This window comes from Saimiri boliviensis, chromosome 19, assembly GCF_048565385.1.
Source record: "Saimiri boliviensis isolate mSaiBol1 chromosome 19, mSaiBol1.pri, whole genome shotgun sequence".
In the NCBI taxonomy this organism is placed as follows: Eukaryota; Metazoa; Chordata; class Mammalia; order Primates; family Cebidae; genus Saimiri; species Saimiri boliviensis.
The window spans coordinates 42,340,299-42,356,034 of NC_133467.1; the positions used below are offsets into that span (position 1 = coordinate 42,340,299).

The window sequence follows — 15,736 nt, forward strand, 5'->3', positions numbered from 1 at the left end:
CCCCATTGCTCTGTGTCTTTGACAGCCTGTGGTATTGTCACTTGTTTGGATTTGAGCCTTCCTGTTAGGTGTATAGTATAGTGTAGTGGCGTCTCATTGGTTTAATATGCAGTTTCCTAGTGACGCATGGTTTTGAGCATCTTTTTCATATGCTTATTTGCCGTCCATATATCTTTTCTGGTGAAGTATCCAGGTCTTCTGCCCATTTCTAAATTGGGTTTTTTGCTTTTTTATTATTGAGTTTTAAAAGTCCTTTATATATATTGGACACCAGTCTTTCATCAGATCTGTATTTTGCCAATTTTTTTCCCAGTCTATCACTTGGTTATTCATTTTCTTAACAATGTCTTTGACAGAGCAGAAGTTTTTAATTTTTATGAAGTTCAACTTCTCCACTTTTTCTTTCCTGGATTATGCTTTTGGCATTGTATCTGAGAAGTCATCACCAATCCCAAGTCACCCAGATCTTCCTCTATGTGATAATCCAGGAGTCTTACAGTTTTGCACCTCACATTCAGGTGTAAGATCCATTTTGTGAAAGGTGTAAAATCTTTCCTAGATTTATTCATTTTCCACACGTGGATATCTAGTCATTCTAGCACCATTTGTTGAAAAGACTGTCCTTTCCCTGTTAAATTGCCTTTGTGCCTTTCTCAAAGATCTGTCGAGTATCTGTGTAGGTGTATTCCTGAGCTCGGTATGCTTTTCTAGTGACCTATTTGTCTGTTTTTTCTTTCTTCACCAATTTCCACATTGTTTGGTTACTGTAGCTCTATAATTAGTACTGAAGTGGGCAGTGTCAGTTCTCTGGGGATTTTTCTGATCTTTACAGTGAGAACCTGGTTGGGCTCCTGGTGGTAACACTTAGAAGAGTGTGAGATCCCCACTAAATCTGAGACCCAAGGAGTTTTGAATGCTCAAGCCAGGCCATCCTCAGCTTCTAGTAATCTGTGAGGACCATTGAAGCGCTCCTCCCAGTTGCTGGCTTCAGCAGCTTCTGTTCCCTGTATCTGCCTGTGTGTCTTGTTTTCAGCATGGCAGTTTGCCCTGTGACCTCTCCTCTAGTCCCTCTGATAACAGGGTTGATAATTTTCAGTTTGTTCACCTTTCTTCTTGTTGTGAGGACAAGTGGTGACCTCCTAGCTCCTTACAAGTTGGAGTAGAAACCAGGAATTTCATTTAACAAGTTACTTGTAATAAAAGTCACTAATTGCAAATGTACCATTGAGTAATTTCAGTAGACATACAGAATTTTGCAGCCATCACCTCAGTCCCCTCTTAGAATACATTTCCTCCCTCCCCAGATTCCCCAGAGCCTCTTTGCAGTCATTTTCCAATCCCTGGTCACCACGACGGAGCCTGAACAAAATAAACATTTGGAAAACAGACAACATTCCATTTCAGCTTTTATTAGATTGGAATTTTATACAATGGACCGTTGTCTTGCTCTTGTGGCAACTAGAGGAGATACTTTATTCTAAGGACTTTCTCTGGGGGAACTTAGTAGTCGTCCCGTTTATTGCTCTCCTTGAATTGGTTCATCTGTGCCGGTGTCAGGCAGTTGCTATCAAACCTTGTCTGGTGGGCATGAGTGAAAGACCTAAAAGAAAATCTTCTATTAGAAATGCAGAAGATGAATTTGCAGATAATGTTATGCTGAGTTAAGTTTGTTTTTTTGTTTTTTGTTTTTTTTTTTTTTTTTTTTTGAGCTGGAGTTTTGCTCAGGCTGGAGTGCAATGGCACAAACTCGGCTCACTGCAACCTCTGCCTCCTGTGTTCAAGCAATTCTCCTGGCTCAGCCTCCTGAGTAGCTGGGATTACAGGCATGCACCACCACGCTAAGGTAGTTTTGTACTTTTAGTAGAGACGGGGTTTCTCCATGTTGCTCAGGCTGGTCTTGAACTCCCAACCTCAGGTAATCACCCACCTTAGCCTCCTAAAGTGCTTGGGTTACATGCCTGAGCCACCACACCTGGCTGGGAGTTAAGTATTTTACCATCTTTTTTCTTTCAGAATTTGAGTTGATAACACTGAGGAGACACTTTTCACCTGCATGAAATGCCCTACGTTATCTTCTTCCAGTTGCATGGGCTCTGGAACAGCCCTTGCAGTCCTCCCATAAAGGTAAATATAACATTTTACTGTAGTTCTTTGCTTTTTTTTTCTTTTTTGTGCTTATAGGGATTAGCATACATGTATGTGAAAATATAAAGAGTACAGATAGGCACCTGTAACTAGTTTTCTGTTGCTACCTCTTAACACATTATAACAAGTTAGTGGTTTGAAACCACAGAAATCAGGAGTGATTGGGTTCTCTGATCAGGGTCTTAGGAGGCTGAAATCCAGTTATGTGCTGCCTGTGTTTTTCATCTAGAGCTCAGGATACTCTTCCAAGTTCACTACAGATGTATTGGCAGAATCCATCTTCTTGTGGGCGGAAGACTGACATCCTTTTGCAGTCCTCCTGGCTCTCAGCCAGGAGACACCCAACTCCAGAGGCCATCTGCATTCTTTCTCACTTTCCCCATCTTCCAACCAACAACAGCTCATAGAATTCTTCTCCAGCTCCCATCTCCTACCCACTAGAGAAATCTGTGACACTTAGGGAGTGATGTAATTAGATCCGGCCCACTCAGGAAATCTTAGCCTTTGAATTAGTCTGTTCTTGCAATGTTATAATGACCTGAGGCTGGGTGATTTATAAAGAAAAGAAATTTAATTAGGTCATGGTTCTGTGGGCTGGCAGGGGAGGGATGGATGGAGAGAGGGCGAGAGGGAGAAAGAGAGAGCGAGAGAGACAGAAAGAGAGAGAGAGAAAGGGGAAGTGCTGCATGGTTGTAACGAGGCAGATCTCATGGAAACTCTATCATGCGACAGCACTTGGGGGGTGGTTCTAAGCTATGAGAAACCATCCCCATGATCCAATAACCTCCTGCCAGGCCCCAGCTCCAACACTCAGGATTATAATTCAACATGAGATTTGGGTGGGGACACAGAGCCAAACCATATCACTCTAAAATCATATGACTGCCCTGTAACAACGTAATCACAGGAATGTCTCATCAGCTGAACAGGTTCCAGAGATAAGGGTACAGCATGTTTGGAGACCATTTTAGAAATTCCACCTATCACAGTTCAACTTCTGGGCCCCAGACATTCACGTTCCTCACAGATGCAAAAGGCATTCACCCTGTCACCTAAGGTTTCCAAGTTTCCTGTCATTATGCATTAGTGCAAAGTGAAAAATGTCATGTAGCTTTAATCTGACCAAAAGTTTAAAAGCTCATTTAAATCATGTACACCAAGTGTGAATGAGGCTTCTGAGGGTGTCCGTTCAGTACAGATTCTTTTTATTTGAGAGTGAGTCTTGGTCTGTCACCCATGCTGGAGTGCATTGGTGCGATCTTGGCTTTTTGCGACTTCTGCCTCCTGGGTTCAAGCGATTCTCCTGACTCAGCCTCTTGAGTAGCTGGGCATACAGACATGCACCACTGCATTCAGCTAATTTTTTTGTGTTTTTAGTAGAGATGCGGTTTTGCCCTGTTGGACCCGCTAGTCTGAAACTCCTGACCTCAGGGGTTATCTCCCTCAGCCTCCCAAGGTGCTAGGATTTCAGGCATGAGCCACCAAGCCCGGCCCAAGTACAGATCCTTGATATAATTCCCTTACTCCTGTTGACCCGTGAAACTGAACAAACAGCTTATCTGTCTTCAGTGTGCAGTGGTGGGACAGTCACAGAATAACACTGCTAGTGATTCTTGTTCATTTCCTGATTAGGCTCCACAGCCTGGAACTAACCCTCTGTGACAGGGAGCTTTGGCTCCGGGCTCTGCATTTTTTCCCATCATTATTGAAAACATTTTATTTTCCTTCTTCCCCCACTCTTTTGGTTCTTCCCTTTTCTCCTCGTGGCAGCATCCTGCACTTAATCCTTGTTGCATTATCCCAGCAGAATTGGTCAGATATTGCGTGTGTCACAGTCCTGACCGTCTCTACGAGGGGCTGTCCCTGTAAGCCCGTGCTCCTCTTCACTGAGCTGACCTCTGGCAGTCATGATTGCTTTCAGCTGCCCTGGCTGGCTTAGGCGAAAACCTAAGACTATGGAGTCCCAGAACCAATCTCTGCCCTGTCTATCTCCCAGAGAGGAAGAAAATACCAGGGATCTTCTTGGAGAAATGACCCACATGAGGGCCTGGACTCTCCAGCAGTTACAGCAGAAGAAAGTTTCTGAAGAACAATGGAGGAGCTGAGAGCCCAGGCCGGGAAAGCAGGGTTGTGTGAAACACTATTTAATCCTGTATGATCCCTGCCCCAATCTAGCAGCCAGTGAATGACAGCTGACCAAGTATAAATGCCAGGACTATGGAACTGGTATAAAGGGTTTGTCCAAGGATAGGACCTTTTACCGTTTTTGTTTTCACAGTGGAAACTGCTATTTTTCATCTAAAGTTTTCTGAACGGCAGCAGCCAGCTTTGGGAGGGCGAGTTACCTGCTCTGCACAGGGAGGCTGAGGCCAAGGCTTGTGTGGGATCTGCTGCCACCAAGTGGTGAGGAGGGAGCCTGGGAGAGTCTCAGTCTTTCTGGGCTTCAGTGTTTCCTCATCAGTAAGATAGAGGCTTGTTGTACCTCTCTGAGTTCCCTTCCCGCTCTGTTTTCTCTGAGCCTCTGAGGAATTGAGATGCTTTTCAATACTGCCTGGGACCCTCATCTGAGTCCTGACTCTGTGTGTCTCCTGCAGGAGCCAGAGCTGAGTCTACACGCTGGAATCCCAGAGCTGTGGGAACAGGTGGAAGAAAGAAAGTCAACAGGTTTAGGGGATGAGAATAATCCACAAAGGACGAGCCATTGGTAAATGAAAACCAAAGAAGGGAGAATAAGGACAAACCAGGACAGAAGCCTCAGGGGAAATGGCAATGCTATGATCATTTAAACCCTCAAGGAGCAGTGCGAGCTGAGCAGTGGGGACTGAGAGAAACTGACTCGACAGGAGTCTCCTGCCTCTGGCCAGGGAGAACCACAGGTTAGATCAGAGCTGGTTTATAGTGAGGGGCAGCTTCAACTCCAAGAAAGGGTCGGAGGTTTGTAGTCAGTTTTATTCAGTCCTGGATGAACACTCCCCCGACCCAGGAGCCTCAGCGTCGCTGCTGCCGTAGCAGTGGATGCTCTTCAGGTCAGTGTGGGTTAGAGGGAATGCCCATGTGGGAGAAGGGTTGGGGATGTCCGTTCTCACATTAAACTGCTCTGCCCTAGGTCAGGTGCCAGAGTAAGTGTCCCTTGCTTGATTATGAAGCAGTGATACTAATAATATTCCTCTGCACGTTCAGTTGAGAGAAGTTTCTCATAAATATTTATTGAGCATGTAATTTTCTTTATAGTGTGCTAAGCACTTGAGATTCAGGTGTTTAATGTCTCTCTAAAGAAACTCAAGCCAGTGAGTGGAAGAACACAAACAGGTCATTTGAACAAGATACGGTCGTTCTACCCAACTGAGGTGTTGTGGGAACTCAGAGGATGGGAGAGGATGTCAAAGGACATTGCTGCTAATGATGGGGAAGCATAAGAGAACATTTTGAGAACAGACTAGTCTTCCTTGAAGCTCCCACAGGAGAGGATTCTGGGGCAGGGATGGTGTAAGGCAGGTGCCTCTCTAGGGAAGGGGATTTGCAGCCTCTGAGAGAAAGAGCATCCCTTACAAGACACTGGGGACAGAGATGTAGTGAAAGGGTTGGAGGTTTGTAATGCATTTTATTCAATCATAGATGAACACTGCTGAGAGGCCCCTCTGTGCTGGGCCCTTAGCTAAGGACCATGACCACAGAGGTGAGTAAAATAGGATCCCAGCTTTCACAGAATTCTCAATCTAGTGACTGCTGATTCATGAGAAGTGTAGTGATGGTGGGTTTGTTGGAACGAGTGGCCCATGCCTCATGAGATGACTGCAGTGGATGTCCTGGGCCAGTGACCCTGGACTTCAGCCATATTTCAGCATCTCGAGGTACAGTAGACCAACACCACAGCTCCATGTTGAATCAAAGCAGTTAATGCAGCCAAGGTAGTCACAGGACAGTGATGATATCAGGAGCTATAGACTGTTTCCAGCTGGGGAAATAAAGAAGTAAATTTAATAAGTCTTGTAAATTTGTCCTTGCCATAATGATAAATAACTTTATCTTGATAATGAATGATATCCTGGTAAGTTAATTATAACTTACCATAATGAGAAATAACTTTATCTTGATAATGAATGATCTTCTGGTAAGTTAATTATAACTTACCATAATGAGAACTTTATGCTGAGTACAGCAGACACACAAGCCCTTGAGGACACATGCCTGAGGATTCTGATGAAGATGTGATGTCCACATATGTCCACAGTTGGACCTACAGGCCAGCTTTGAAACAGTGGAAGACCTAGTTTGAAATTCAAGATTGCTTTGAGTAGAAATTCACTTTATCTCTCTTTGCATGGCAATAGGGCTAATCTTCCCTAAGCTGCCCCTTACAAGAAAAGGAATCATACTGGTAAGAATTCAGACTTCAGCAAACATGAGTATGTAAGGAAGTCTTACAAATGTGTTCTAGCCACCTAGCAAGAAACCAGAAATTTAGCAAGTTTGTTCACATTCAGGACAGTTGTGTTCACTAGATCAGAGGCCCTGAGACACGAAGAAGAGACCCCCTAACAAGGGAAAGTGTTTCTTCCTGTCCTAGGACATCACTGCCAACTTCAGGGAAGCAGGAACACAGCTGCCCGCTTTACAGTATGGGCTGCTTTTGTGCCTGGAGTGTGTCTGATGTCCCAAGACCTGTACCTATTTCAGGGAGCCTTGGGAGGAGCCTGAATCACAGATGGAATTGGACAGTGCATGGAGATGGTTGAGCAGGACGAGGGTAAGTGCAGCGGCGTGGCCAGGTCCTACTGGGAGACGGTGAGCGGCACTGATGGGGACAGACAAGGATGAAGTCAAAAGTGTGCGCTTCTGTGTCAAAAACTCAAACCAATAACTAGTTTGCTTTCATAAGCAATAAGTATTTTTCTATTTACCTGAGAATTTAATCTCAAAACAGAAATCATAAAAATAGTAAGTCCCAGGCATAAACCCTAAACTATAGCTCATATTTATTCTTTCTAAATAGAGCTATTAGTAAAATTTTCTTCATAAAACATGTATTGTGCATATAAGAAGGTAAAAGTCGGCCGGGTATGGTGGCTCACGCCTGTAGTCCCAGCACTTTGGGAGGCCGAGGTGTGCGGATCACGAGATCATGATATCGAGACCATCCTGGCCAACATGATGAAACCCTATCTCTACTAAAAACACAAAAATTAGCCGAGCGTGGTGGCACATGCCTGTAGTCCACGCTACTTGGGAGATGAGACAGGAGAATCGCTTGAACCCGAGAGACAGAGGTTGCAGTGAACCGAGATTGCATCACTGCATTTCATCCTGGTGACAGCAAGACTCTGTCTCAAAATAAGAAAGAAAGAAAGAAAGAAAAGCAAAAGTCTTAGAATCATTGGCATTCCATAGAAGAGAGAATTAAATACAGTCAAGGGAAGACCCAAGTCTCATACTTCTCTTGTATATTCCAAAGGTCCAGGGAAATTCCAGGTCTAATTCCATGGAAAATAGAGGTGATTTTCCATGCTGCTAAAGCAAGGTTGCAGACACTTCTGAATTTTGGTCCCAATATGCTGGGAGGGTACACCTCTGTCCTGGAAGATGATACAGGAATCAATACTCTTCCTGTGACTCATTCTGGTCATTTGTCCAGCATCACAGAAACCAAAAAATGGAAATATGGCCAAATTCATGATTTGCTATCCCTCTTGTTCAGGTTTCTTGTTATTCTTAGGATAACAGCGTTACATGGAGGATTCTGATGAAGATATGCTGTCCAAATATGTGCACAGTTTTGAGCAAAATGCCTGGTACAAATTGATCAACAAGTAATTACTGAATAATTGTATGAATATTTACTGAATGACATGGATCCTAGTGATTGCTTTTATTGGCAGTGCTCGAAACTCATCCCTGTGTGACCTGAAGTAAGCCACATAACTTGGTGAACCTGCAGTTTCATCATTTTTATAATAAACCTGACATTTTCCTTCTGCCGCAGAATGTCTGGCTTCTGAGACACCAGAACATGTATATACATAAAGGCTTTGATGTATCTGAAAGCAGTATGCTGACAGTGTTGCTGGAGGATGATGCGGGCTGTAGAGAAGCACGCTTTCCAATGATTGATCCAGTCCTCCTTGCTTCACTTCCACATGAATGTTGGGCAGCCCAGGGTCACACCCACTGCACCCTGAACTCAGGCAAGCCCAGGAAGCAGCCAGACACAGGAGACCTGGGCTACAGAACGGTCTCCCAAGTCCCAGGCTCACAAAACCTGGGTGGCGATGAAAGCTGAGAAAGTGAGGAGGTGGTTCAGGGGATGACTCTTCCCTACTCGTTCCTGTCATCTCCAATCCACCTTCTATTGCACAGCAACCCGGAGGACCACCAACCACCCCTGACCATCACCTTGATCTTACTGTGTTTGGTTAGTGGGATGCAGCCACACATCAACGGCGTTAGACCAACTCAGAAAAATATCTCTCAAACAGTTTTCCATAAGGACCGCTCATGGCCCTGTTATTTTCAATATATGGAAAGATGAAATGAAAACAACAAAATCATATCAGGTTTACCAGACTTCCCAAGATAGATGGTCACATATGCCTTCAGGGCATCTCTATAAGAATGATTTTCATGACTTGACACCTTGAAAAGAGCTCTTCTGGGACTAAATTGACATCCATAAGTGACAAGAATGAGAGGTAGTGTTCAGTCACATTAAAAAACAAATCATCCCATATAGAGGAAGCTTTGGATATAGGAGCATCAAACTGGTCTTAAGTGAGATGAAAAGTCTCTTCTGCCACAAATATCAGTATAGTGATATCTGCCAGTAAGAAAATATAAATCAGCATAACCATGGGATGCAGCAAGAAGAATATTGAGCCAGGAAAGAAAACATTTTTAAAAAATGAATTCCTCATTCACTTTCTAGTGGATACAGAAAAAACTGCAGAAGAGTCAGAGGCTATCACGGCAGTGTAATAGGATGATGTGTTAAACTTGTGGAAAAGCCTTCAATTCTGTTTTCACATATGAGAAGGAGGCGTGACTGAATTCCTGACTAGCATTAAGAAAATATCACATGTCGGGAAACTGTTTCTGCCTTTACAATTTTATACACACAAGAGATAAAAAATGAGGCACATGCTGAGATGTATTGGGAATGAGGTGGGACTGTGGCATTGTCACAAGGGTACACAAATACTGAGAGTGACTGATAGAGGAACGGTCCCCATCGGTTGTGACCTCAGATGAGACCAGGAGGCCTGTGTTTCAGCAAACCCTGGGCAATTGGAATGAAGGGCTCCTAAGATTCCATGACACGTCCAGCTTCTAATTCTGTTATTGCAACAGCAGACGGTTACCTGGTACACAGGCCACTATCTCCCACACTCTTGTCAGAGTCTGAGCTAGAGGTGGCACCTTCAGTTCCCAGCTGAAGCATTGCGAATCTTGTTTTTGCGGTTAAGGACCCTAAAGTGCTGTGAGGATCAAGTTTTTCTCAACGGTAAGTTAAGAATTTGAGTTCTTGACATCCCCCAGTCCTGATGAAACCTATTTGATTTCCAGTTTTTAACCCATCATGTGTTTGGTTTTCTTCTCCCCAGTTTCTGGCTCTACCTGGGGTGAGTTGAAGTCCTGCCAGATGTCAGCATGGCGACATCTGGCAGGACTTGTTCCATGAAAACCACAGAGGTGAACTTTCCAGATACCATCGAGAATTCCTACTCCCAGCAGGAAGAGACCAAACTGAATTTCGGAGCCAGCAAAAATAGACTTCTTCTGAGCCAGGTGGCCTACTTCCAGAACTATCAGCTGCAGACATCCAGTAAGTTCTACAGGTTCACCACCATGAAACTGATGAATGATGTCCTGTCTTGTCTCGAGAAACTAACCACTCTGTACATCAAAATTAATTTTATCCTTCCCATACTTGTAGAAAATAGAAATGGGTACTTTAACATTTAGTTAAAGATGGAAGACAGAGGACGAAGTATTTAGCAACTGTTCCATGTCTGCAGTAAGGTGTGGGTGGGACTGGGGTTACAATCCCGCCTATTGATTTCTGACACAGGCACACAACCACCTGTTTTTCTCATCAAGAGGCTAAATCCATGTTTCCAGGAATCCTCTCTGTACCGTATAAGATCCTGCAGTCAAGTAGCATCCAGTCTGTTGGTCTCAATGTCTGAGGCTACTGAACTTCCATTAGGGTCTGGTTTCTGCTGAGGCCCAGTAGGCAAAGCTGTGTTCTGGGGACACGGCGGAAACACAGTGATAGCACACAGTACCCGCTGTGAGTGCTCGAAGGGGACCCTGCTCCTAATAGAAGCTGTGGTATGTGTATGTGGCGCCATCAAGAGCAGGGAGTAGCCTGGTACCGGTGCCTCAGCCTCCTGATTAACTGTGATCCCTGGGAAGCACCACTGCAAATGGCTAATTTTTGTATATTTAGTAGAGGTGGAGTTCCACCATGTTGGCCAGGCTGGTCTTGAACCCCGAGGTCAAGTGATCTGCCTGCTTGGGCCTCCTAAAGTGCCGGGATTCCAGGCGTGAGCCGCTTCGCCTGCTCCACAGATTCTTTTTTCAGTAAAAGTTGTTAGAATTCATCCCTCGGTCTAGTCTCCTGTATAAATTTCTCTAACCATTCATTGACAATGACATATGATGAGATAAATCAGTATTGCAGCAAAGCTTCTGGAAAGCATTTAGGGCAATTTATGAAGATTTGTGGGAAAAAGTTTTTTTTTTTATTGCATTTTAGGTTTTGGGGTACATGTGAAGAACATGCAAGATTGTTGCATAGGTACACACATGGCAGTGTGGTTTGCTGCCTTCCGTCCCCTCACCTGTATCTGTCATTTCTCCCCATGCTATCTCTTCCCACCTCCCCACCCCCCACCCCTCCCCCATTTCCCCCCAACGGACCCCAGTGTGTAGTGCTACCCTCCCTGTGTCCATGTGTTCTCATTGTTCAACACCCGCCTATGAGTGAGAATATACGGTGTTTGATTTTTTGCTCTTGTGTCAGTTTGCTGAGAATGATGGTTTCCAGGTTCATCCATGTCCCTACAAAGGACGTGAACTCATGTTTTTGATGGCTGCGTAATATTCCATGGTGTATATGTACCACATTTTCCCTATCCAGTCTATCATCGTTGGGCATTTGGGTTGGTTCCAGGTCTTTGCTATTGTGAACAGTGCTGCAATGAACATTCGTGTGCACGTGTCCTTGTAGTAGAATGATTTATAATCCTTTGGATATATACCCAGTAATGGGATTGCTGGGTCAAATGGGATTTCTATTTTTAGGTCCTTGAGGAATCGCCACACTGTCTTCCACAATGGTTGAATTAATTTACATTCCCACCAACAGTGTAAAAGTGTTCCTATTTCTCCACATCCTCTCCAGCATCTGTTGTTTCCCGATTTTTTAATGATCGCCATTCTAACTGGTGTGAGATGGTATCTCAATGTGGTTTTGATTTGCATTTCTCTGATGACCAGTGATGATGAGCATTTTTTCATATGTTTGTTGGCCTCCTGTATGTCTTCTTTTGTAAAGTATCTGTTCATATCCTTCGCCCATTTTCGAAAGGGCTTGTTTGTTTTTTTCTTGTAGATCTGCTTTAGTTCTTTGTAAATTCTGGGTATCAGCCCCTTGTCAGATGGGTAGACTGTAAAAATTGGGAAAAAGTTTTAATTATTTGCACTGACTTAGGTCACAGGATATGCGATCAAGATCTACCGGATGAGGGAGATTTTGTCCCATGGATCTGAAAAGCAGGCTCATTTACTTCTAGGGCGACTTAGTCTAGGGCTCGTTAGAATATTCCTGTCAGAATATCACATTCTTACGCTGAGAATATTTTTCATCCTTGTGCTATGACCGAACACTGATTTGGTCTTGTGTGAAGTGCGATTTGCTTAATGTGACCTGCTCTTCTGATTTGTTGACAGAAGATCGAAAAGATCACGATGAAGAACGGAAATACAGATACAGCAAAAATAAACTTCTTATGAGTCAAGTGGCCTACTATCTGAGCTGCCGGCTGAAGACGAAAGGTAAATTCTATAGGTTCACCATCACGAAAGTGCTGAACAATGTCCTGTCTTGTCTCTGAGAAATGATACATTCTCTTCTTCAAAGTTAATTTAATCCTTCCCATACTTCTAGGAAAGTAGCAATGGGTATTTTAACATTTTGTTAAAGATGGAAGACAGAGGCCAAAGTATTTAGCAACGTTTCCACATCTGCAGTAGGCGGGTGTGGGACTAGTGTTAATATCCCAGCTATTGATTCCTGACACAGGAGCAGAACCACCTGTTTTTCTCAGCAAGAGGATAAATCATGTTGACAAGAATCCTGTCTACCATATAAGATCCTGCAGAACTTATAAGCAAGAAAAAGGCAGAAGTGTTCATTTCCAGGTTTCAGGGTGACTGAGTAGTTAAGCCAAGTTGCTTTAAGGAGGTTGGGAGTGGAGATGAGAAGAGGAAAAGCAGGGAAACGACATCTTCAAATCAATAGGCAAGGCTGTCAGTGACATCCCTCAGTCCCGATTAAACCAATTTGACATCACCAGTTTGTAACCTATCATGTGTTTGGGTTTCTTCTCCCCAGTCACTGGCTTTCTGTGTTCTGCCCCAAATGTAAACATGGTGCCATCTGGCAAGTCTCCTTCCAGAAAAAACACAGAGGTGAACATTCCAGAAGAAAATGAGAAATCCTGCTGCCAACAGGAAGAAAACCGACTGAATGCCGGAGCCAACAAAAGGACACTTCTTAGGAGCCAGGTGGCGGACTTCCTGAACGACCAGCTGAAGATACACGGTGAGTTCTATAGGCTGACCACCACGAAAGTGATCAATGATGTCCTGTGTTGTCTTGAATCACTAACCATTCTCTTCATCAAAATGAATTTTTTCTGCCCATACTTGCAGAAAATAGAAATGGGTATTTTAACATTTTGGTAAAGATGGAAGACAGAGGCCAGAGTGTTTAGCAACTTTTTCATACCTGCAGTAAGGTGGGTTGTGGGACTGGGGATACAATCCCAGCTATTGATTTCTGACCCAGAACCACCTGCTTTTTTCATCAAGAGGCTAAATCCATGTTTACAGGAATCTTCTCAGTACCATATAAGATCCTACAGACAAGAACCATCTAGTCTGTTGGTCTAAATGTCTGAGGCTACTGAACTTCCATTCAGTTTTGGTTTCTGCTGAGGCCCAGTACGCAAAGCTGTGCTCTAGAGACACTGGGGGAAACATGATGATAGCACACAGTGCCTCCTGTGAGGAGCTTGAAGGGAACCCTGCGCCTAATAGAAGCTGTGGTATGTGTATGTGGCATGATCAAGAGCAGGGAGTACCCTGGTACTGATGTACCATGGTACCTCAGCCTTCCAATTAGCTGGGATCAGCGGTGGGCACCACCATGCCTGGCTAATTTTTGTATTTTATGTAGAGGCAAGGTTTCACCACATTGGCCAGGCTGGTCTTGACCTCCTGAAGTCAAGTGGTCTGCCAGCTTGGGCGTCGTAAGTTGCTTGGATTCAAGGTATGAACCACCGTGCTGGCTCCACATATTCTTTTTTAGTAAATGTTGTTAGAATTCATCCATTGGTCCAGTCTCCTATATAAATTTCTCTAAACACTGATTGACCTTGATATATGATGAGGTAGATCAGGATTGCACCAAAGCTTCTGGAAAGTAGTTACGGCAAGTCGTGAACATTTTGGGGAAATGTTATAATTGTTTGCACTGACTAAGGTCAGGAGATAGGTGATTAAGAACTACAAGATGAAGGAGAGTTTGTCCCATGGATCTGAGAAGCAGACTCATCTACTTCTAGGGCGACATAGTCTAGGGACCGTTACAACATGGTCACCATAATATCACACTCTTCAATTGAGAATATTCTACACCCTTGAGCTATGACCAGACATTGATTTGGTCTTGTGTGAAGTGAGATTTGCTCAACGAGACCTGCTCTTCTGAATTTGTTTACAGAAGATCAAAAAGATCATGAGGAGGACCAGAAATATGAAGACAAGCAAAATAAACTTCTTATGAGCCAGGTGGCCTGTGACCTGGGCTGCCGGCTGAAGACGGAAGGTAAGTTCTATAAGTTGACCATCACGGAAGTGCTGAAGAGTGTTCTGTGTTTTGTCTGAGAAACGGAACGCTCTCTTCATCAGAATATATTTCATTTTCCCCATACCTCTAGGCAAATATAACTTTGTATTTTAACATTTTGTTAAAAATGGATGAGAGAGAGGCCAGAGTATGTAGCCACCTTTCCACGTCTGCAGTATGGCGGGTGTGGGACTCAGGGTCAAATCTCAGCTATGGATTCCCGGCACAGGCACAGAACCACCTGTTTTTCTCAGCAAGAGGCTAAATCATGTTGACAGGAATCCTCTCTGTAGCACAGAAGATCCTGCAGACACGTAGCATCTAGGCTGTGGGTCTAAATGGCTGAGGCTCGTGAACTGCCGTTCAGTTGAGGTTTCCGCTGAGGTCCAGCAGGGAAGGCTCCGTTCTCGGGGCCTGGGGGAACTCCGGTGATAGTACACGGTACCCGCCGTGGGAGCTTAAAGAGGACTCCGCTCCGTCCATAATGTGATGGGAGGTGGTCTTTGGAACAAGAGGCGGCATCTGTCCAGTTGCAGAGGACAGAAAGGAGGCTGTGACAGGAGGGCGGTTGTTGGAGTGGAAAGAGCTCTAGATTCAGAAGGAAGGTTCCCAGGCTGTATCTTCAGCAGTGTCTTTAGTAACTGTCGGTGAGCAATTGATTTCTCCTTCCTGACTTTCTGTCTCTTCATCTGCAAAGTCAGGCAAATTTCTCTCTCTCCATCTGCAAAGGCAGATGCCTTGCAGCGTCTGAAGCATTCAAGTGTGCGATCACTTAGGACCGCTTATCCAGATGAGATGAAGCCCCTCGCTGTGTGGTGTTGGAGACAGCGCTTGATGTGCGGGCATTGGGTGTTAGGAAGCGGTTCAGACCGGAGCACTCCCTGTGGCGAGAACGTCCCAGAATAACATAGCAGAAGCCACTGGGAGGGCCTGTGAAGTCACCTGATGTGCAGAGAATTGTGGGACAAGTTTGTTTGTCCTCTCCTAAGGGAAAGAAACGGGTTGTAAATGTGAACTGTGACAGGAAGGCAAGCGTGTCCCTGGGCATCAGATCTGTGTCAGGATGGGGGAGACAGCTGCCAAAGTCCAGAGAGAGGCCCCACAAGCCTCCGGTGATGTGGGAGCAGAAGGTCTTTTCAACATTTGGCCTCCTCTTGACGGTGAGCCTCCGGATCAGAAATGCATTGCCCGGTGGATCAGGAAACCGTGCCAGGGCATTTTGTGAAAGAGAAATCATGAGAGCGTTCAGTAGATCAGGGACCCACACACGGACGTTCGTGTCCCTGTGCACATTGGGCTGACTGTGCTTGCAGAGTGTGAAGTGGGAAATATCTGAACGAACACATCTGTACTTGCAGAAAATGACGCAGATGAGGATGAAGACGTTCATGTCGCAGAGGCTGAGATAATACAGGAGTCACGTGCCCCCAGGTAATGCTGAATAATCAGGGGCAAGTAGTG

The 15,736-nt window shown here is 44.6% G+C and overlaps 1 protein-coding gene across 19 annotated transcripts in view; it reads left to right on the forward strand.

The window, feature by feature from the left end:
* The window catches only part of LOC120367418 (NBPF family member NBPF1-like), a 49,201-nt gene that overhangs the window by 16,125 nt on the left and 17,340 nt on the right, over nucleotides 1–15,736 (forward strand). For 5 of the 19 annotated variants that reach the window (XM_074390038.1, XM_074390036.1, XM_074390042.1 and 2 more), the window contains 6 exons: nucleotides 2,014–5,171; nucleotides 6,823–9,961; nucleotides 12,094–12,198; nucleotides 12,758–12,967; nucleotides 14,150–14,254; nucleotides 15,634–15,706. In XM_074390038.1, coding sequence (XP_074246139.1) covers nucleotides 9,787–9,961; nucleotides 12,094–12,198; nucleotides 12,758–12,967; nucleotides 14,150–14,254; nucleotides 15,634–15,706 — 668 coding nt within the window. In that variant the 5' untranslated portion in view covers nucleotides 2,014–5,171; nucleotides 6,823–9,786. Of the gene's footprint in view, nucleotides 1–2,013; nucleotides 5,172–6,040; nucleotides 9,962–12,093; nucleotides 12,199–12,757; nucleotides 12,968–14,149; nucleotides 14,255–15,633; nucleotides 15,707–15,736 lie in introns of those variants that run through there. The other 14 variants (XM_074390037.1, XM_074390040.1, XM_074390044.1 and 11 more) reach the window with 14 other exon arrangements.